At 36.2% G+C, this 23,254-nt stretch overlaps 1 protein-coding gene across 2 annotated transcripts in view; it reads right to left on the reverse strand.

Moving 5' to 3' along the window:
• The window catches only part of LOC129005060 (histone H4 transcription factor-like), a 77,683-nt gene that overhangs the window by 41,650 nt on the left and 12,779 nt on the right, over positions 1–23,254 (reverse strand). For both annotated transcript variants that reach the window (XM_054433842.1, XM_054433843.1), the window contains exons 2-5: positions 21,907–21,997; positions 18,908–19,003; positions 18,101–18,169; positions 5,207–5,377 (exon numbers count right to left, since the gene is read on the reverse strand). In XM_054433842.1, the coding sequence (XP_054289817.1) occupies positions 5,207–5,377; positions 18,101–18,169; positions 18,908–19,003; positions 21,907–21,955 (385 nt within the window). In that variant the 5' untranslated portion in view covers positions 21,956–21,997. The remainder of the gene's footprint in view (positions 1–5,206; positions 5,378–18,100; positions 18,170–18,907; positions 19,004–21,906; positions 21,998–23,254) is intronic.

Genomic DNA, 23,254 nt, shown 5'->3' on the forward strand with positions numbered 1-23,254 from the left:
AATCTCGTAGTAAGTTGAAACCTTCTTATATTCAGAACAGGAGTTGGTTTGCATATTTAGTGCGCATTTTTCTAGATATGCTGGCAGAACTATTACTGTATAGGAATACATATAAACCTTTGCAAATACAACATCAAGCCAAAACGAATGCTTCGAAATTCAATGTCACCCGATTGTGTTAGTCCATATTTTATATCTAATGATAAAAGGAATTGCTTTATAGATCTATGAGGCATAGCCCTGAGGCAGGCCTGTAATTGAAAGTTACTTTTCACACTGGTTAAAAGTAGTTAAAATAAAATACTACCTCAACCTCACTACTGCACACTTTATTCGGATTGAAATTTTCATTAACAAAGGTGCTCTTGTGTTTTCCACAAAACACTGAGAAATGAGGACATTAATGCGTTACCAACAGACATACACATACAAATACAGAATTGAATTAGAGGATTTGCTACGCTTAAACCAAAGCAAATTACAAACAAAATAATTTTATTTGAAGGTTTTGATAGTGTCATCAAATTTTAAGATAATTGTATTTAGGCCCAATCAAACTGTAAAATTGGTGTAGTCCATTGACAAATATATAAATAAGTAAATAAATACACAGTCCACAAAACATTGATACGTTAACAACATAAAGCTTTAAAAAATCATGATGGTTTGCTCAAAAAATCTTTCACTTGATGTGATATCAGTACCGAATTTATTAATCTCCCTAGGTTTTGTATTTTTTTAAGTTTTCAAAAATCAAAGCTATTTCCCATTAATAGCATTATTTGTAAGCAACTTTTAATGTTAACATATTAATGACAGTTTGAAGAAACCACCTTTATCCAAACAAAGGTTTCTTATTTAAAAGATTACGTAATCTCTAAACGATGATCGGCATATCTCGCTAACATTCGGAGGAAATGTGACAAAAAATTCACAAATCTAGGGTTTTGGAAGTTTAAGGTTTTACTTCCTAAGTAGGAAAGCTAAGTATTCTAGGGAAAAGTACCGATATCGTTGTAGAAATGAGGTTGTGTGTGCCGAAGCCTACATAGGGCCTACCAAGAGATGGGCTTGGGCCAAGATTTGCGATATGGCCCAGCGATTGCAGCACAAAGAGGTAAGTATAAACCAAAAGTGACACATTGGAAAAGCGAGTTTAGCTACATCTGTAAGTTAAACCTCTGTTACGATCACAGCGAAATCAGAAAGATCTTCCAAGATCGCAGCAACATCCACGATCACCCACTGCGGTTGTGATTTTTTACTTTGCACTTTACACAACTGTCCTTGAAGCGCCGTCAATGAGTGGAAACCTTTTTTTTCTAAGCTATTGATGACGATGAAGTTTCCCAGCACTATAAACACTGATTCACAGTCTTTTCCCCGGTTATCAAAACTCAAGAACAATCATTGAACTTGCAATTAATTAAACCGGGCTCAACGTTTTTAATCTCACTTGGTTTAGATGTGCTTATAAAACTTGATCGGAAATGGTTGCAGAATTTGTAAACAGTATTTAATGTAATAATATATCAGTGACAGCTAGCTAGAAGTGAGAACTAATCCAAACAGCTTATCATTATTTCATCAAATGTAATAGTAAACATTGGGAGACAATTTGACAAAAATCAAACAATATTGGGTTTTTGATGGTATGTTATTTTGTTTTCAAAGAAGAGAGGCCATGTTTTTATAGCCAAAGACACTCTCACCAATCCAGTAAATACAGAAAAACGATTTGAACCTTAATCGGTTCTCTAGTTTTTTAGGAGTAGGCTGCGTAAAATGACATTTTGGCGTCACAGACATAATGACAGAAAGACAGAGAGACAGAAATTGAGATAAGACTCGTTTCGGCTTTCTTAGTTCTTAGGCTATGAAACGTAAAAATAACCAAAAAATTCATAATTCTACGCAATGTACAGACAAAACTGTAATTTTATATAGATTTAAATAGAATTAGTTTAACAAGTACTTAGGTTTGCTGCAACAAGGAGGGTATAAGTGTTGTTTTTTTTTTTTTAGGCTAAAATGTTAATTAGTTAGTAAGAAATAAAAACATTTTCCAAATTTGATCGAGTAAACTACAACAGTTAACTTATTTTCCATAAGAATAACATGGAAAATTAAAATTTTTGGAATTTTTTCCGTAACCATTAGGCGCATAATAACGCTTCAATATACTAAATTATTTGTTTTTTTAAGCTCTACAAAATGGTTTGGAAAGAAATTGTGAAATTTTGTGTTTTTAGGGTCAAAAATGGGAAAACCAATTTTTACCCCATAAAAGTTCCCATAAGCCCCGGTTCCCATAGTCCGATCAGGCTGGTTCGCGAACTCGTTTGAATAAATGTAGGTTTACACGTTTGTACCAAAATTTCATCAAAATCAGATCATTTTTGCTCGAGTTATCGTGCTAACGGACACATATATTTATATATATGAATTTGAACGGATGGTGTTTTTGGCCTCTAGGAACCTCAAAACTAAAAAAAATCGGTCCCGGTCCAGGTCTTACCATGAGTACTACGGTAATAGCTTAATCCCTATATGGGAAATTCGCTAAAACATGAATACAACGATATTTTCAAAACGATGTAAAAGACTTTATAAGAAAATATTTAATCAAACCAATCTAACTATTAAAAAAAAAAAATTAAAATTCTTCTAATGACCAAAAAACTGTATGGGGCATTATTAACTCAGAAGTTGGAAATAAAAAACAAAAACATCTTAATAAAATAAAACTTTTAAGAGGCACGCATGTTATTGAGGATCCCATATTAATCTCAAATATTTTTAATTAATATTTTTTAAATGTGGTAGACAATCTAGACCCTTATATCAGCAAACGGGAAACAAATGTAACACATGAAATCCCATCCACAGTGGCGTAACAAATTTTTACGGGCCCCCTGCAACTTATTTTTTGGGCCCCCCTCTCATGAGTTATTTTTAGACCACCGATACAACATAATCAAACGCCCCCCCCCTCCCCCCAGAGTTATTTTTGGACCACCGATACAATGATCAAACAGATTAATCATAAAAAGAGTGATAAATAAACTATGAACAAAATATTAAATTATAGGTTATGTTCCATAAAAGGGTGTGTTAAGTATTTCAGTCGTGGTTTGATGAAAGTGTTACATCACAACATCACTACATCATTATATCAATATTATTGTTTGTAAATAGTTTTGAAATCAAATAAAAAAAACCTTATTTTCCATCCGTCTATCAGAATGTTTATATCAAGGAGGTTAAAAATTTTACGTTTAATTTATCACACATGTTATCCATTTTCATTATCCTGATAATTAGACTAATTCGTTAATTACAAGGCAAAAATGTGGTCGAAATCCTCTATTAACCCCCTTAGACCCCTTTAGTTGCCTGTTGCTGTATTAGCTATTAATTAACATCTCTGTCTAAGGAATATGTCGGCCTTAGTCCCTTTCAAAACTAAAAGGTTGGGCCACTCATCCTACACTCATCTCCATTAATTCTTGGCTTAAAATACCTACATTGGTATGGTCGCCATTTCAAAGTAAAGTATCAAAGTCAATCAATCAATTATTTAAGATGGAGACACCACTATGTGCGTATTTTAATCCAAATATGAGTGGATGATGAGAAAGTATTAATTTATTAGGTTAGTTTAACTCTTTGGTTATAATTAAATCATACACTAAAAGCTGGTTAATTTAATAGATTGACGTACTTTTATCACTGGCTAAAATAGCCTATTGCATTTTTTATTTTATCTTTGTACAGATTTCAAGCGTCTTATTATGTTGTGAGCGTTTATCTTACAACAAATGTCTTTAGTATTGGTTAATTGTGAGGTAAAATAAGATATGGGCTAACAAACACAGTCAGTAGAGTAGCAGTATATTGTATCTAACAAAATACAATCAATATTAGGACAAAACTAAAATGTAAAATAATACAATATTAAAAGCCCCAGCCAACGTTCATGACTCCAGGCTCCAAAGTAGTAAAATGTTTGCAGACGACATAAGCAGTGTACGAAATCACCGAGAAGTAAAATATTTCTCGCTGACGAAAGTAAATTGCATAATAATCAAAGACCCACGTTATAACACGTTAAATTTGTTACCCTAGTTCGTTATCACTGAAGAGACCTAACAAAATTAATCGATAACTGATCAGCTGATAACACCATATTATTAACCATCAATGTTTTTACTTATTCAATACAATTATTGAATGATTGAAAATACATTTAAATAAGAATGAACTCCAATTTTTCGGCCCCACTTGTCTCACGGGCCTCTCTGCTCACCGTTCCCTGCTCACCGGTTCGCGGCTCAGCTCCCGGGCCCCCCCGCATTGTGGGCCCTGCGGGCCCTTCTGTTACGCCACTGCCCATCCAGTTTTCAACAAGATCTCTTTCTGAAACCTAAGTTTAGTTTTAAGAGTGTTTGTGGAGGTCGAAAACGTTTTGAAATTGGTAAAGAAAGAATAAAAAATCTAGCAGGCATGATGATGTACTTATTAATTTATTTAAGAAAGTATGTCATAATATCCGTAAAGTTTTGGCTCACCTGATAAATTCTTCCTTCATTTCTGGTTTGTTTCCAGATCAATTAAAAAGGCAAAGATTATCCCTCTAGTGTTTTTGGCCTCTAGGGACATAAAAATAAAAAGTATATCGGTCCCGGGTCCAGGTCTTACCGTTTCACCTACGGTAGGCTACTTCCCTATAGGGAAATTCGCTAAAAAGAATGTAGAACATAGGCTATGTTGAAAATAAGTTTAATGACAATTGGCATAATAATAGGAATTAATAACAGACAGATATCAATTTTTTTATCCTGAATTTATGAACAACAAATCTATACAAACTGTATATAGTCAAATAAAAGCTTTAGATCAGCAGCAACAGTAAACGTAAGGCTCAAACAACGAGCCAATCAAAGACCTATACCTATACCTTACCTTACCTATACCTTATTAATTAAACATACAAGAGTTAAAATAATATTTAACATTTTAAAGTATTGGCAGATTGTGAATCCATACGTACTACTGAATGGCTACTACTAGTGGCACTTTAAGTTAAGATGGCTAAATTCACTTAGTGAAGGAAGTCAAAAGATAAACATAAACAATTGAAAGTGCATAATGTTTCACCTATGAACAATACATATTAATTAATGCAAAACAGTTTTTAACTTACCATCACCATTCCCCATAGTTTTCACTTCCACATCTGGTATATGATAGCTTACATGCACATGAAACTTTGAATCTTCACTAGTTTCAAAAGAGCAACCTTTCCATTCACAATTAAAGTTTAGTTCAAAAGGGCCGACTGATCTTTTTCTCTTTGCAGTTTGTAGTGTAGCAGCTGAAAAAGGCAATCCTTACAATGATTATGAAATTATATTAAAACAAAAATATAGATACAACAAAAACAAACATATATTTTAGGGGTATGCGGTACAGAAAATTTAAGGTTGGTATGGTACATTAATTAATCGATGTATCTTGGCCCTTGGTACAAAATCAATACCATACACGGTTACCGGTATTTTTGAAGTTTTTTTCTCGGAATTGTACTTAACCCATAATTTTTTACTTTTATTACATTGACATGGAGTTGGATAGTAGCCAACATTGATTTTTCAACGATTACAGCGCATCATTATTAAACCTTTTACTAAAAATAGTGAACAGAACTCGATTGTGTCAAGAAAAAACACTTTAGATGAAAGGATTCATCTACTACATTTCAAAGATGACTCATAGCCATCACCAAGCATTTTTAGGAACTAAATATGTTTATTTAAGAAGCAAAAATCTGACAAGCTAATTCAACACAACTGGTAATTATATTCCAACCAACACAATAACTGGGTCTGGTTAGTTAAACTTTTAAAAATGGATCATTTAGTGTAATATCTTTTGCAGTTTCAGTACAAGGCCAAAGACAGTCATCATAGTCAGCTAGATGGCCAATTACTTCCAGTTTCGAACCTTAAATACCTTAAAGTTTTCGAACCTTAAAAATCGACTAACTCTTCTCAGGATCGAACCGACAACCTTTTGATTGTTAGGCGAGCCCTATAACCACTCAGCTACCCAGCCAGTAACAACATTAGGTTGAACTAGTAGTACCTAGGTTTGCTGATTCAAGGAGGGTAGTAAAGTGTAAAGTGTGTGTTTTAGTAAAATATAAATCTAGCTAAGTGTAAAATAAATAAATTAGCCAAGTTTTATCAAAATATATTCACAAACAGGCAAAATAAGAACAACGTGGGAATTTTAAATAAATTTTTTTTTTATTCCCTGCCATAACCGAAAACTGTACAAACACTTCAATATACAAAATTATTTGTTTTCTTTTAAAGCTCTTTTAAACGTTAAGAGAGAAATTAGAAACTCTGTCAAAAATGAGAAAACGCTATTTTTAACCCAGAAAACCCCCTTCCCATAGTATGATCAATCTGGTTCGAGAACTCGTTTGAATAAACATGTGGGTTTACACATTTGTACCATTTTTTTCCAAAATCACATGATTTTTGCTCCATGATTTTTCCAGGCCTTACTATGAGACCTACTGTATAATAGTTTTCCCTATTATGGAAAATTCGCTAAAACCACTCTTTGACTATGGTAGTGAATTAAGTGATTAATTATTGAAGGCTGTACCAAACCGATGGCGGTAATTAGGCCAGAACCAAACCGTACAGAATGTTCAGTATACTGCAGACCACTAATATATTTAGTATGAAGCAGAAACATGCTGTAATGGGGAAATCATAATGGTAAGAGTTATTAATGTGTCAAATATTCACACAATACAAAATAAATTATATTTGCCTCGGATAAACCCACAGAGGAGGTTCGACCCTTATAATACAGTCTAACCTTGATATAACGAACCTCGATACAACGAATTCCTTGATGTAACGAATTTTTTTAAATCCCCTAGAACTCTCCATAAGACACAATGTATATTTTACCTCTACATAACGAACAAACCATAACAACGACCTTGATTTAATGAATTTTTCGTGATTTCGGATAAAATAAGACACCTCAATATAGCGAATTTATCATTGTCAGAACCTATACATTGCGAATTTAACCTCTGCATAACGAATTGTCTCCGTCTTTCCCTCGATATAACAAATCCCCCACCCCATTATTGTTTTTGAAAAATCTGTTTCTTTATCAAATGAAATGGAAAGGTGACGTCATCGCTTGCGCTAACATTTGTCTGCTCCGTTTTACGTGATTTTACACATCTCTGTCTGCTTTCGCTGCGCACGCTATGTTGCAACTGAGAACTGATTTCATTCACTGAGGACTGATGACGACGTAATGTTTAGTAAGCTGTGATTGGGCGATAAGTAACTATGGTGAATTGTACAATTTTTGGATGAAGAGAAACCTAAGAAAGAATATAAAAACAAAACCAAAGAGAAAGAATAGCAACATCGTTATTTTAACATTCCTTTTTCGAGTGTTTTTATTATCCTTAAGTAGGCTATGATTATACACTTTTATAATGTCTTATCTAATAATTTACTGTATTGTTTTCAATACGATTTGTTTCAACTAGCAACACCAATGCTATAGTTAATGATTATTATTGACATTCCTCTGTTGTGACAAATCAGTACTGTACTGTAAGTAGCCTACCGGCCTATCACGAGCAGTAGCTTACAAAACTTTCTACTACTGTTTTGTTTTGTTCTTTACATGGTTTATGACTATGCAATATAGTGTTTGGCTAGGTTTTAGGAGGGTTAGAACAAGCTGTGATTTTAAACTTACAGCTTTTTAATCTGTAACAAGGTCAATGCCATTGTCATGATTGCGAAATATTCAAGATCCCTCCCCTTTATTATGCCGGATAATTTAGGTTCTACTGTACAATGTAAACACTGTACTGTAAAGTAGTGTAGCTTATGCTACTTTAATTGTGTTTTAATGATGTCTAATCCCGACCTATATTGACCGACGCTGGTTCTGAACCTCGACTTAGCGAAATTTCTGCAAACATAACCTCTATATAACGAACCTCGTTTTAACGAAACCCTTGATATAACGAATATTCAGTTCGGTCCCTTCAGATTCGTTATACTGAGGTTGGACTGTAACACTAAACTTTGCCTGGTGGCAAGGAGATATCTCAGAAGGTGAATTAAAGACAAAACTCACTCAAGCTCCAATTCTAGTCTGCCCCGATTTCGATTTACCGTTTATCGTGCAAACAGACACCTCCGCTACCGGTCTTGGTAGTGTATTAGTGCAAGTTGCAAGTGCATCAAGGCGAGGAGAAAGTGATCGCGTATAACAGTCGTGCACTGTCAGACGTGGAGAGGCGATATAGTGCGTGTGAAAAAGAGTGTCTTGCCGTAGTTCACGCCATAAGGAAGTTTCGGCAATATATCGAGAGGCATCAGTTTACAGTTGTTACTGATTGTCAGGCATTAATATGGTTGAGCTCAATTAAAAGTAGATTGGCGAAGTGGAGTTTAGAACTTCTACAGTTTACTTTTGACATTCAATACCGCAATGGTCGTCACAACATGGTACCCGACGCGTTATCGCACGTTCAAGAAGTTAGCGCTGTCAACAGTACGTCTGATGCCATTTATGATAGTGTCCAGAACAATACCGCAGAATGTCCCGAGTACAAAATTGTTAGCGATGCCTTATTGCGTCACTGTCCCGACAAAAACAATCATCTAGTAGGTACGGATCCTTAGAAATTATGCGTCAAGTCCGAAGATCGACAGCGAGTGTTAACGGAGTGTCACTCATCGCCTACGGCCGGTCATCTCGGACGGGACAAGACTCTTGTATGCGTGACGTCAGAATATTATTGGCCAGGCGTATACAGCGATGTGTGTGATTTCGTGTTACAGTGTGATTCGTGTCAACGTCACAAGATTGACCAAAGGCGGACTCTAGGCACCATGGGAATCCGTACGGTGGGGTCACCGTGGGAAAATTTCAGCTCTGATCTAATGGGTCCCTTACCGAGGTCGACCAAAAGCAACTGTTATATATTATTGTTCCAAGATAAGTACACTAAGTGGATCGAATACGCGACCCTGCGTAGTGCGACGGCTCAAGCGGTCAGTGACGTGTTCAAGAGGCTAGTTATTTATCGCCACGGCGTGCCAAAAATATTAACTAGTGATAACGGCAGCCAATACAGCGGTAAATTGTTTTCGGAACTCTCAAAAGTGTATGGATTTGAACACGTGTTTACACCTGTATACACCCCTCAGGCTAACCCCATCAAACGTGCGAATCGGTCCATTAAAACTATGATTCCCCAGTATTGTGAGGAAAATCAGAGGAAATGGGACCATCATATTGGCGAAGTGGTTTTTGCGTGGAATACAGCGCAACATTCGTCAACCGGGTTTAGTCCCGCTTATTTAAATTTTGGCCGCGAATTGAAACAACCTGGTTCGCTTCGATTTGAGCAAGTCGACAGTAACGTGTCAAACCATATGACTCCCGACGAACACATCGATTTGCTCAGGCTGTAAATCTCGCAGATTAAGAAACCAGTTGGTGAAAACTCATCTAAGTCAGCTGAAACACAAAAGAGACATTACGATTTACGACGCCGGCCTGCAGAATTCAGTGATGGTGATCAAGTGTACCGTAGAAATTACGTCTTATCTAATGCAGATAAGGGTTTTGCCGCAACTCTCGCTCCCAAGTTTATCGGCCCATTTGTTATCAAACGTAAGCTATTGCCTCGGGTTTATGAATTGATGGACGAAAGGAAAAAGCCTCTTGGCACTTGGCACGTTGAAGACTTAAAATTAAGCAAGTAAAGTGTAACAATGACAGTGGTATAGCCAATCCTTCAAGGCACGAAATCACTCTAATTAGTATCCGTACGTCTTAAAATAAAAATATATATATATATATTTATATATATATTTTTTTATCTCACTACCGGGGTGGATGTGACAGTGAATTTCAAATTTCCCGCGAGATAAGTAAATCTCAGATCTGTCGTGGAGTACGTCAGGCGCCACCGTCATTTAGCTACCCTCCACCACGACCTTGAGAGGGGAAGGAGCTCTAGGAGGTGACCAAAGGACATTCAGTGCCGTACCGTCAAGCTATCGAGTTTAAATTTCCCAAGATTGTGTAAGTAGTTAGTGTCGTGTCGCTGATTCCCAAGTGGGGCATATTTCCAAAAGGGTAAGTTTACCTCCAAAAATAGAAAGTTGTTAACTTTTAAAGATCTCAGATTTCAATCTCAAATTTTCAAGGTTTGTCTCGATTTTAATTTCCCAGTATTGAGTTCATAAAATATCGAACGTTCTCACTCTCGGTTAGAGGCAAATGTCTCTCACCTCGAGATGCTAAATCCATTTCTAAATTTTACACCATATAATCGAGCGGAGGCATATGGTTCGATTATAAAAGGCCCTCTTAACTTCAAGTAATAAATAATTATTTTGGTTGAGTTTTTGTGAAGTGAGAAGTTAGTAGAATTTTATTTCGGAGTGTACCATTTTGTTGTTCTGTAGGTTAAGGGAGGATAAAGTTTAATTTTATTTTCAGAGAGTGTTATTGTATCATGTATTCTTCAATTTGAAGTTCCCTTTACAATTGCGATTCAATATTAGGCCTAGTAGGATTCTAATAACTCACGAAGTGTGTAATTTATTAAGTTGTATGTTGCGTTCCGTGTGGGGCAAATATCTCGCATGGCGACACATTTACAGAAAGTGTTATTTTATCGTTTATTCTTCAATTTAAAGTCCCTTTTCGAACTGTGATCTTATTATTGTATTTTAAAGTCCTACGAAAAGTGTAGATAAAGTGTTACGTTACGCATAATATTCCGTGTGGGGTATATATCTCGCATAGTGATATTACCGTACGTTTGAGCATAGCTGTCTGAGCAAAATTACCTTCATAGGCGTTTAGTCGTAGGTTGGAGCTAATTTTCCTCAATATTTTGGTTCGAAGTGCGGCGGTCTTTTGAATGTTTTTTTTAACGTGTTAATCCACGTGAGGCACTTGTCTCACGCACAGTACAGCGTTCAGTCGGTTCGTTCGGTTCAGTTTCAGTCAGTACGGTTGTTTGTAGTCCTTTCTTTTGGATTAGAGTGGAAAAACTTTTGGTAGCCTGGCCTTAATTTAATGCCTGAAACCATGGTGGAAGGAAAATACCATACTAGTCTAGTCTCTAGTCTACTTCTGAAGAGGATGAAAAATATAAAACAGGGGAATAATAATATTTATTGGTTATAATAACTATATTTTCTCCCTATTAATAATAAAAAATTAAATTTTTAACAGTACTTACTCATTACTAAATAATTATATTACATAGGCTATCATAAAAAAAAAAAACAAATCATTGTAGGCCTACGTAACTTATGTCATTATTTTTTTAAGGTCATAAGATTGAAAATTTCATTATGAAGGTTAATTACAAGTCTCAAGTCCCATATTTAGTTCTTTACATCTTAATTTGTGGGATTACTCAAAACTAATTTATCAGGGTTTGTATTCGTTACTTTTAGCATAGATAAATCATACACTCCTTTGTGTTGCTTAGTCTATGCTTTTAGAGACAGGCAAGAGTGTCAAAAGGGAATTTTTGGTTTGTTGAGGGTAATTTTGAGAAAAAGTGGGTAATTCTTTGCTCTGGATGGGGTAATTGGGCCATATTGGATTGGCAACACTGCTCACGCAATATAAAATATTATACCCACCCTCAAGATTATTTGACGTATCAAGTCTTACAGGGCACTTGTCTCTTGTGACGCAATTTGTAAATATCATTTTATAGAATATCAGAAGGGGCATCTGTCTCTTCACAAAAATCCAGTTTATCGTCTATCCTGTAAATGTATCGATTCATTATGTATCGGTTATCTTGAGATACCGAATTACATGTAATAAAGTGCTACGATTCGCCTATGAGGTGTGAAGTGTGTAGTGTAGGTTTGGTGCGAGAAAGGAGCACGTTTCGACAAACTGTAAACCGTTCTGATTGAGTATTGTTTAAAACGCATTTCAATGTATGTATTACCGGAGTTGTAATGTTCATATAATAAATATCGATTAATTACTAGATGTGGTGGTAATATTTTCACCTTCTGAGATATCTCCTTGCCATCAGGCAAATTGTAGTGTTATTATAAGGGTCGAACTTCCTCTGTGGGTTTATCCGAGGCAAATATAATTTATTTTGTATTGTGGGAATATTTGACACATTAATAACTCTTACCATTACGATTTCCCCATTACAATGCATCAAGCAGTTTACAGCAATAGTTATAAGACCATCTACTGGTTTCGCATCAAATGCATCAACAACATAGGCACAATCATAGGGCTTATGTTATGAGTAGAAAAATAATTATTTGTTATATATTTCAATAATAAACAAATGATTCCTTTTCTACTCATAACATGGATTTTGTTAAAATAATAAACTAATTTCTTTTATGGCTGTTATTATTTTTATTTGGTTAGGGGCCCAGAAAATATTAAAAGAATGGATTTAAGAGTGAATGTTGAAAAACTAAGCAATTCTCAATCATGGAGAAGGTGGAAACACCAGATGGAATTAGTTTAGAGGCATCATGGAATTAGTGATCTGATTACTGGTGAAGGACAAAGCCTGATGAAACAGAGGAGCAGAAGCTTATCACTTTTACCGAAACCCCAGTCTGACAGACCCATCAGAATTTTCACGAACGCATGTTGGCAACACTGTTTACTGGAAGGTATGAGGGTTTAGTAAGTGGGAGAACATTTCTCGCCGTTCCGGCCAAACCTCGCATGCGGGGTTGGTTCGGCAGATTGGCCACAACCTAAACCCCAACTCTCACTTGTTAGCTACGGAGAGCTACCTTCTGCCACTGGGTGTTGGTCCACCTACAGAACCAAGTGAGGGGGGCCCTAGACTAAGGTGTAATGCGATCCGTGCCAAGAGTCTTGTGGCACTGGGGGCCTAATATTCAGTGTCTTAACGGAGCCTTCTGGGAACCAGGGAGAGGAACCCAGTCGTATGCACCCTTTACCTCTCTAATTGGGTCACTGGGGAGGTAAACTTAGATACCCGGTGTTCGTGAGAACAATGTAGACGATCTAACCCAAATGGAGGAGGAAGGTCTACTGAAATCTGACGATGACGACAAGCTCGCAGAAACCGGAAAGGAACGAAAAACGACTTCCCAGGGGCGAGTTGCAAAGACGAAGGATAGCGGATGCTTAAGCAAAGGCGAAAAGGTGCTATCCAGAAGTGAGAGAAGGCTGGTGTGGGCTGCCAAGCACCCTAACTCTGCTCCCTGCAAAGCCAGTTCCTCCGGGAACCAGGATGCTGGGAAAAAAGCAGAGCAAGGGTGGTACCCCCAAAGTTGACTCTAATGAAGCCTCCAGGAAGAAAGGTGGAGACTGTGCTAACGCAGCCACAAAGGATTGGCTGGTCAAGCAAGTTCATTAGCTGAGTCCTTTCAGGGAAATCCCGCTACGGCTTGCCCCAGCCAGAGACCTTGTGAAAGCTGTGAAGGTATATTTATGTGCCCAGCCCTACAAGGTCTGCGTATGAGATCCCTTGGCCTATTGATGGGAGATCAAAGGGAAGAACAGGTTACCATAGTCAAAAGGCTCTCACGGTTCACCAAGGACCTGGGATTTGACGGAGAATGAGGACCTGTGAACGAGGGTGCACAATAAGCTGTTCTAGCTGCGATGCAATCCCATGGTGACTTGTAAGCCTGGCCCTCTGTTAAAAAAAAACAAACAAAAAAAACACTGTTTACTAGGGGTTTCCATTCCCCCAATACCTTCCCCCCCTTTTCCTCCCCTACCTGTTGATATATTGTTTGTTCATTTTGCATGGGTGCCGTGACCTTGACAGGTTGTCTATTCATAACATGCCCGTCTCAGAAGCTCAGCGTTAGTGTATTTTAAAGCGGGGTCTCACAGGCCCAGGGTTTCGGTTAGCGTCAGCCTGGGTAGGGTTTCGGTTTTGGTGTTAAGGATTTCAAGAAAGGTGACACCTTAGCTAAGTACTTATTGTAAATGCTCTAGACGATTCGCATGTAGAATTAACAGCTACTTGTGATAGTGCTCATGAAATGTGGTAGAAGCTGTTGAGTATATATGAACAATCATGAAGTCAGAGACTGGATAGAACAATGGAACAGTTCTTTACACCTAGTATAACTGATGGAGAAGATTTGGTCAAATATATCTCAAGAACTGCCAGAACTTGTGTTTATGTCAAGGATTATGAGTACAATACCTAAAGAATTCTTTGAGTTCAAAAGTGAGTGGGAAAGCATACCAGTTATAGATAGAATTGTTGATTTTAGCTAATAGAGAGAATTCATCTGATTTGAGTCCACGCTACTACCTAGGTCAATGAATTCTGATAATGGACAAGCCTTACAGGTTAGTAGATATAGCACGAGTTCATTCTCAGAAGGCTAAAGGCATTCTGTAAAGAAGAAAATAAAGTGTTTTATTTGAATGGGACCACACTATGCTAGTCAGTGTCCAAAGAAATCAGAAAAAGAAGACAGAAACAAGACTGAGCCTAGAAAAGGTAACAGTGGCCCATTCTTGTGTTCTGTAGCAAAGGAGCATAGGAAAGACAACTTTATTGCAGACTATGGAGCATCGCAGCATATGTGTTTCTGGAGGGACTTCTTTCACACATTCTGTTTACTTCACCAATTAACGTTAACTGTGAAGATTTTGAGGCAGTTGGAGAGGGAAGTATTCGAGTAAGTGTGAATAACTTGTTGTGAGAACCGATACATCATAACTTTAGAGAATGTATGGTGCGTTCCCAAGCTAGGAAGGAACCTGATGTCAGTCAGCACAACAGTGAAGAAAGGATTTATTTTCAAAGTAACTATGTGTCTTCATGAAGAATAACGTAGCACAGCTGTATGGACATTGTGTAAATGTACTCTATGAAGATGAAATGGATGTTCTGTTGGCGCATGCAGAAGCTGAAACAGCGTGTAGAAGTAAACTCTAAACTGTCCAAGAGTGGCATGAATCTCTGGCTCATCAAAATAAGACACAGGTGTCAAAAACTCTTAAACGCAGGGGAATACAATGTAGGGGAATGTCAATGTAAGAAGAAGAATTTTGATGGTTGGGTACTAACAGAGCTACAAACCATTCACGGACTGTAAAGCCAACAATGGCAGGAGAAATAGTAAGTGAATATCTCTGTGGTCCTATGGAAAACAACTTTCTCTAGGAGGAAGTCGCTACTGCCTGGTTTTCAAGGACTACTATACTAAATTCAGAAGAGTGTTTTTCACCAAATTAAGACGGTGGTTACAGACTGTATTGAGACACACTTGAATGAATGTCAAACTGCTGGACATGTGGTAAAAACGTTTTTGAGTGATGGTGGGACTGAGTTTAATAATTTTGCAGTGAAGAAATTGCTTGTTAAACGAGGCATCACTATGAGAACTGTTATGCCATATACACCAGAAGAAAATAGTTCTATTGAACGTGAAATGTGCACGTTAGTTGAATCAGCCAGAAGTATGTTGTATTCAAAAAGGTTGCCAAAGAGCTTATGGGCAGAGGCAATGAACACAGTGTGTCATGTGATCAATCGGACAGGACCAAAAAGTACAGAGGGAACACCATATGAACTTTGGTATAAAAAAGAACCAGCGCCAATTGAACATTTTCGACCGTTTGGTACAGAATGCTATGTGCATGTCCAAAAACAGGAACGGAAGAAATGGTCAGCAAAATCAGTTCCTGGAAAATTGGTTAGGTATTGCAATGAATGATATGGTTTTCGAGTCCACAAAGGTCACACAATAGTGGTCAGTAGAGATTTTTTCTTTAAACCTTATCAGAAAGGAGAGGTTGTTCGAGCAGAGGGCATCACAGAAGATTGGGCCAAGACTGTTCCTGATGAAGACAAAGAACTTGACAAAACCGTATCCATTCCCATCCAATGCGAAGCCAAGAGTCAACCAATCAATTATCAAGAGGAAAATTAAGAAGCTGAACCCGACGAAATTGAACATTGTGAACAACTAGAAGAGGACGATCGACCGGAAAGGCAAAGACAACCACCTAGTTATCTTCAAGTTCAACGCTACCATCTTGTAAACTTGGTGTTTCTGAAGAGATGCCATCTCATCATTCAAAGCTGCCTGCCAATGAAACTACTCTTGTCTACCAACCGCCTCATTATAGGTTAGTCCAGCTTCAGCTACAAGAACATAATCTTGAAGACTTACCTGTCTACTGAAGACTATGTGAACTGCGAAGAACATATCTTGAAGAACATAATATTCAAGATTATGTTCTTTTAGCTGAAGCTAGACTAACCTATAATGAGGCGGTTGGTAGACAAGAGTGGTTTCATTGGCAGGCAGCTATGAATGATGAGATGGCATCTCTTCAGAAACACCAAGTTTACAAGCTGGTAACATTACCCAAGAACAAGAAAGCAATTGGTGTAAGATGGGTTCTTACAGAGAAGAAAAATCCAGATTGATACAAAGCTAGGCTTGTTGCAAAGGGCTACGCTCAGAAAGAAGGAGTAGATTATTTTAGCACCTACAGTCCTGTAACAAGATTTGATACTCTAAGGACAGTATTAAACACAGGAATGCATGTTTTTGAAACAATTGTATGTAAAAACAGCATTTTTTCATTCAAACCTAGATGAAGAGGTTTATGTCGAGCAACCTGAAGGTTATAACGACAACTCCAGAAGAGTGTAGAAACTACAACATAGTTTATACGGCCTTAAGCAAAGTCCTAAGTGTTGGAATAAAATACTTTCCGAGTTCATGAAATCTCAACATTTCGAACCAAGTCCAGCAGATCCTTGTTTTTTCTCTCAAGAAAATGGCAAAAAGATGTTCGTCATCATATATGTGGATGATGGACTCAAATGTGGTACAAGTGGATGTATTTGTGCAGAACTTGAAACAAACTTCGAAATCAAAGTATCGAAACCTGAAACTTACCTTGGAATCAAGATTGTTCAAACCAGTGATGGAATAGATCTCAGCCAGAGGGCATACTTAGATCACTGAAGGAACTTTTGAACCTCTCAGGTTTGAGGGCAAATTGAAAAATTATTTGAAACCTGTGAATGTCTACTGTGTATTAATGTTCTTTGAAAAACATGTGTTGTTTATTATTCAATAATAACAAAGGATTCTCTTTCTACTTATAACATGGGCTTTGTTAAATCATTAAACTAATTTATTTCATCCAACTTTTATTGTTTTTATTTACTATGGCCTCGTTCACACGGGGCGAGTTTAAAAGCTACTTGCCAGCATGTAATAAGTCAGCGAGTCGGCGAGTGCGATTGTATTTGTTCACACGGAGCTTGTCCACTCGCCAACGTGTAGAAAGACGCCGGCAAGTGCGCTTGTAGTCGTTCACACGGTTCTATTTCCACTTGCTCAGTAGCTGGCTTGAACCAAATCCTCCGACATCTTTGAATAACATGCGCACAAGCACAATAACTCGCCCTGTGTGAACGGGCGAATATTTATATTCACGAAATCCCAATAGTGTATTTGCATTTGTTGTAAGTTATCAAAATTGCAACTAGTTGGTGTGGGAATTCACATTTGTTGGTTGTGGACTGTGTAACTACATGGTAGTGCTTCATCAATCAATATTAAATAAGGTTTTGTTCTTCTTAGTCTGTTCTGCACACTTGCAATGTGTGTATAGTGAGTTTGCAGATTAGTTTTGTTGTTATGGTAAACCATGTTATCATAAACCAAAGAAAAAACCTTATTCTTTTTCTTTAATACCCAAGTTACTAAAAAAATGTGGCTTTATGAAGTTTCAGTAATGCATTTGAAATTTTGTTTGGGCTTGGAAGCAAAGGCTTAATACAATTTATGGAGCATCCAATATTTGGGTTAAAGAATAATATGGAATTAAATTAGTATTTTAGTACCACATAACATTGTTTTATTGAAAATAAATTGTAAAAAGGTCCCATATATAATAATTCTAATCTTATATATAACACCGTGACAGGGTTTTTTTTATTACCCTACAGTGTGCAGTTATGTTACCCTACTGAATTTACCTTTATTCAAATGGTTTAGTATTGAATCATCATCATCACTCCATTCCATAGGACTCCTGTCATCATCATCTGCAAAAAAATAATTACTTAATTATTTTATAGCTTCCAATTTAACTTTTGATAAAACCAAATAAAGCTATTAACGGTTAAAATTGGAGTTAGAAACAATACTACTTTGTCACGAGTTAAATATACACTAGTTATTAATTTTAATGTAGGCCTTCATTTAAATATAACAGTAGACATGGTTTGGTTCAGATGTTTGGTTTGGGCAACCAACTAAATCTAAATTAAATGCTGCACTCATCCACGCTTCACACTGCTTTGCCATGTAAACAAAGAAATCACAACCAACAAATTGTTTATTTAGTGCGGTAAAGGACATGAATGGTTGCTTTATTTGTTTATTTTGCAGTATATCAAAGCTAGTTTCATGTGAGGTTTGTCTAAAATGCCAATATTTACCTTAGTGCAGCTTCATGTCACAAGAGTGTTACTATGTCTAAGATTTGGTATTAGTTTACTTTGACTTAGATTTTGCTTTACTTTTTATTAAAAAAATTAGGGAATTTCTAATTTATTTACTATTTAATAATTATTATATAACCATCAGTTAATGTTCATAAAGTTTGTTGATGAGGCTCAACGTACAATAACAAAAGTTTCTCTTTGGGTGTGGTTATTATGTTTTAGAAAAAGCTGTACCCTTTTGCTATCCAGAAGGATAATGCTAGGATAATTTTTTTTACATGATTATCATAGATAGTTATCTTTTTAATTCATCTGTTAATTACTATTGATAAATACCTTCATATTCCATTTTGTAGTTATTCAAATTGTTTTCTATTTCTTTACTATGACTCTCTTTGTAACCGTCCTTTTTCCTTCTGTCCAAACTTTTACCTGAAAATTATAGAAAGCTTATGGTATCTATGAGTATTGAATGCAATACATGAATACCTCAGTTAGATTGTAACTTGCTTACAAAACTAGAAGTCAAACAAAGATATAGGTACAATAGATTGACTGACGTAACAATTAACACAGCCCCTCTGTGATTTAGCTCAAAAACAAATAATGATGAAGATAAAAAAAAACTGATGGTTTAGAGCTATTAAGCCAAAAGAGAAGGGATCCATTTTAAAAATGTAAGAGATCTGCTAACAAAAAACTTTGGAACAATTAGGATTACAAAGATCATTGTAAAGATCTACGTAAAATAATTAAGGTTTCAAAGAAAAACTATTTACTTTTGTTAATATCATTGGACTATTGTAAACTGAATTATATCAATAGTCAAAGGTTGTATCTAAATCTCGAAATGTGACCAAAAAGTCTTTAAATGTAGAAAAAAAGAATCGGGCAAAAAAAATAAAGGCAGTGATGAGCTGGTGATTAAATCTTGGGTAGTAAAAACTCCTGCAATTGCTAAGGACGTAAATGATTTTTTTTTTTAGAGGTGGCAATATATACAATCTTCAGCCACTAAAGCCATCATTTTAGTTGGATGCAAAACTCCTGATAAATACAATTACTGATTACATTATTATTACATTTAATTTGTTTACAGACTTTATTTATTATACTGTGATCATAAAGGAGAAAGGAAGGATACAAAACTAACTCACCTAAATAAAGAGTCCCAGGAGGTAGGCCTCCTGGTATGTGTACTCTTTTAGAACACATAGCAAGTACACATAAAACTGATATTTCGCTTCTTCAACAGGCTTCTTCAGAGGTAGAAGGTAGAATGGCAGTTACAGTTCTGGCACTGTTTTAAATGTCTCTGACTCTTTTAAGGGTCCTCCTGGGACTCTTTATTTAGGTGAGTTAGTTGAGTATCCTTCATTTCTCCTCAATAATTATTCCAAAGCCAAATTGATTTTTTTCCCTTTAAAAAACTGTGATCATAAAGTCAAAGTTTCAATCTTACTGTTAAAATTGGTAAATAAAATAATTTCCAGGGTACTATAATATTTCTTATTTGACTTAATTATTTAAAAAGTAGCCCATAAAAGTGAACAGAACTTGCATCTGTATGGCTTTGAACGGATAGTGTTTTTGGCCTCTGGTGACATCAAAACAAAAAAGGTCCTGTACATCGGTCTAAGGTACAGGTTTAACCATGAGAAATACGACAGTAATAGGTTAATAAGTCAGATAAATAGGTGTTTTTTGTATGAGAACTTCGCTAAAATCTCAAAAATCCCAACCAAGAGTAACCAGAGTATTATTTCTAATTTAATTATGCATCATTTTGTTTACAATTAAATTTAGGAAAACAATAACAAAACAGATAAGCAGCATACTATTATCTAGCCTATTTATAAACTTCATGGGTTCTAACTTTAAAAAAAAAATATTTATAATTTTTTCCTTTATTTGTCTTACATTTTACCATTCAATAAGATATTTTGTGCTTTATTACAGACCAAAATGTTTTTACTTTCATTGTGAAAACGATGGTACAAAAACATCTGCGGTAAAAAGTAATTGAATGACAATAATATTACTGTAGTGAAAAAGGTAAAATCTGCAAAAAGGTGCTTGTTGTTTTATTGCACTCGCAGCATTATAAGCCGGGCGTGTAGCGGGCCCAAGATCACTGGACAGCTGGCGCTCAAAGGGTTAAAAACTAAGCAAATACAGTAGAGTTCCGCAAACTCAGCGTAATGTGGGCTGGAAGGGTGCGGAGTTTGTGAAATTCTGGGTTATCGGGAACTAGGGTTAAAAATACGAACAATACAATTTTTAAGCTTAAGTATTAACTGCCTCTTTTATTTATATTTATACTAGCTGGCCCGACAGACGTCGTCCTGTCCTAATGTGGTTTTATGTCAAATGCTTGTTCATTTTCAAGATGAGCTCGTTCCCATGGCTCAATCACGTTCTGGTTGAAGTTCATTCGCTACGCTCACTCACCTTTAGGTTGGAGCTCATTCGCTGCGCTCACTTGCCTTCAGTTACATTTGACAACAAATATTCGTAAGAAACAAATGGAATAGAAACCTATTTGATAGCTCTCATTTGTTATGCATAGATTTGTTTTAAAAAATTAGGTTAGCATTACAACTGCTGTTTCCTTAATTTAATTTAATCAAGGAATGACAAACATGGCATGGTAAACAAAATAAAACATTCTTCCATAAGATTAACATGTAAACTGCAAAGGGCCATAGGACGCTTCCCTTAAGGGTTTTTGAAACGGAAACAGGCTATTGTGTTATTCTAGTACCTAAGGAATATCCCTGTAAATTTTCATGCCAATTGGTTCAGTAGTTTTCTAGTTATAAACGCTGTAAATAACACAACTTTCTTTTATATATTAAGATTACCAGTTAGTATTAAGTCATCAGATATAGTACAACAAATCCTTCGTACAAGCTGTGAATGATTTTACTTCAGCTGGCTTGTGTCCATGTTTTAACTCTAATTTTCTAATCACTAATTTTCTGAGCCAGGTGATGGCCGAGTTGTCCAGACTGCCGGGTTATCGAGTGCCGAGTTTGCGGGACTCTACACTGTAATTTACAGAATTGAGGTCTCAGGTTACCATCACATGAAAGGAGAGAGTATGAATCTCAGTTTTAACCACACCTTTAATAAGGGGGCATCGGACTTCTGTTTCTCATTAGAACTTTTAAAGTTACATTTTAAAACTTGTAAGAACTAACTAATGATTTTTTTTGTGATTTTAATACTACGGTATGTCAATTTAATTACACTTCTCTTTTTTACACTATTATAATTTAGGTTAATGCTAATAATCATCTTAAGCCTTGATTTTATTACGTTTAAACACTCACCAGACGCAGAAGATTTGGAGGAACTCTTTGAATCTTCCTCATTGCTCATATTGGTTTATTGCAGTTGTAATTAATTAAATATAAGGATGGCCTAAAAATATGAAAAGCTATATAAATTAAAACTCAAACAAATAATCACTATGGTAGGGCCTGTAAGTTTATATTTACATCATGTACATAAGTCTGCTGTTTTAGTTCGGTCAATAGCCAGTACAGTAGACCCTCTCTAATCCGGCACTGCACCACTCCGGCACTCCAGTAATACGGCGTATTTTGACAGGAGGTCTTCCGCGATCGCGGCAAAATTCTGATTATCTCCCGTGGCAAAATCAAGAACATCTCCCGTGGTCACGTAGACATTATCGTTGTCTTCCACGGTCGCGGCAAAGATTTTATCATCACGGTCATGGAAACGTCATCGTCGTCATGCCCGATCGCGGCAATAGTGGTTTCCGATCGCGCAATCTTCAGAGACGTGTTTTAATTGCATTTGAAGTGCTTTTATTGATAACATTCCAGTAATCCGGCAGTATCACGGTCCTATATCTGCCGGATTACTGAGAGTCTACTGTATTAAGAGTACTTAGCATATCATACACAGCAAAATGGCAAAATATGTACGTGTCAATTAAGCTGTTATTGACACTATTTGAGGGACTGAATAATTTGGAAAAAACATTTTCTTGAAGTTAAAAGATGTAGCTACAGCGTAGTAAGATAGAGAGGATATATTCAATATTCAATGGTATACTAAAGTGGTGTCAAGCACCAGTCGCTGGCATCTAGAGCAAATTCTATTCGTCGTCCCTTTCCTCCTCTTGCCATCTTGTACTACAACTGCTTTACAACATTAGTATGTATGGCCATCGCCATTCAGACTCTTTCTTGCTCGGTACAAGTACATTTCCGCTCCACCATACCAGAGCTAAAAGCGCATGGTTGTCCTATTTAAGCTTGTATCCTCTCTATCTTTCTTCTCTGTATGGCCTACATGATGTTTGATAACCTTAAATGTACCTATATTTTTGTGTCTCAACTGATTTGTTATAATATTGTAAAAAGGTTAAAATACTGTACCTGTGATTTGTTATGTTAAAAATTTGACATTTAAAAAAAATGTATAAAAACAGTTTGGAAAAGGTTTAAAATATATTTTAAGGTTAAAGATAGTTCCAGAAGCATTTCACTAAATTATAATAAATGAATATTAAATAAATAAAATGAAAAAATAAATCACAAATATTCTGGCAATAATGTTATAATGCAGAAAAAGCAAAATAAAATGCTAAATCATGTTTCAGTTTAAAAGCGTGAGGTTGGAGACATGGAGGTTGGATGAAACCTCAGC

The sequence above is a fragment of the Macrosteles quadrilineatus genome, unplaced genomic scaffold (assembly GCF_028750875.1).
Source record: "Macrosteles quadrilineatus isolate MER2022 unplaced genomic scaffold, UCM_ALF_1.0 Scaffold_15__1_contigs__length_3749704, whole genome shotgun sequence".
NCBI lineage: Eukaryota > Metazoa > Arthropoda > Insecta > Hemiptera > Cicadellidae > Macrosteles > Macrosteles quadrilineatus.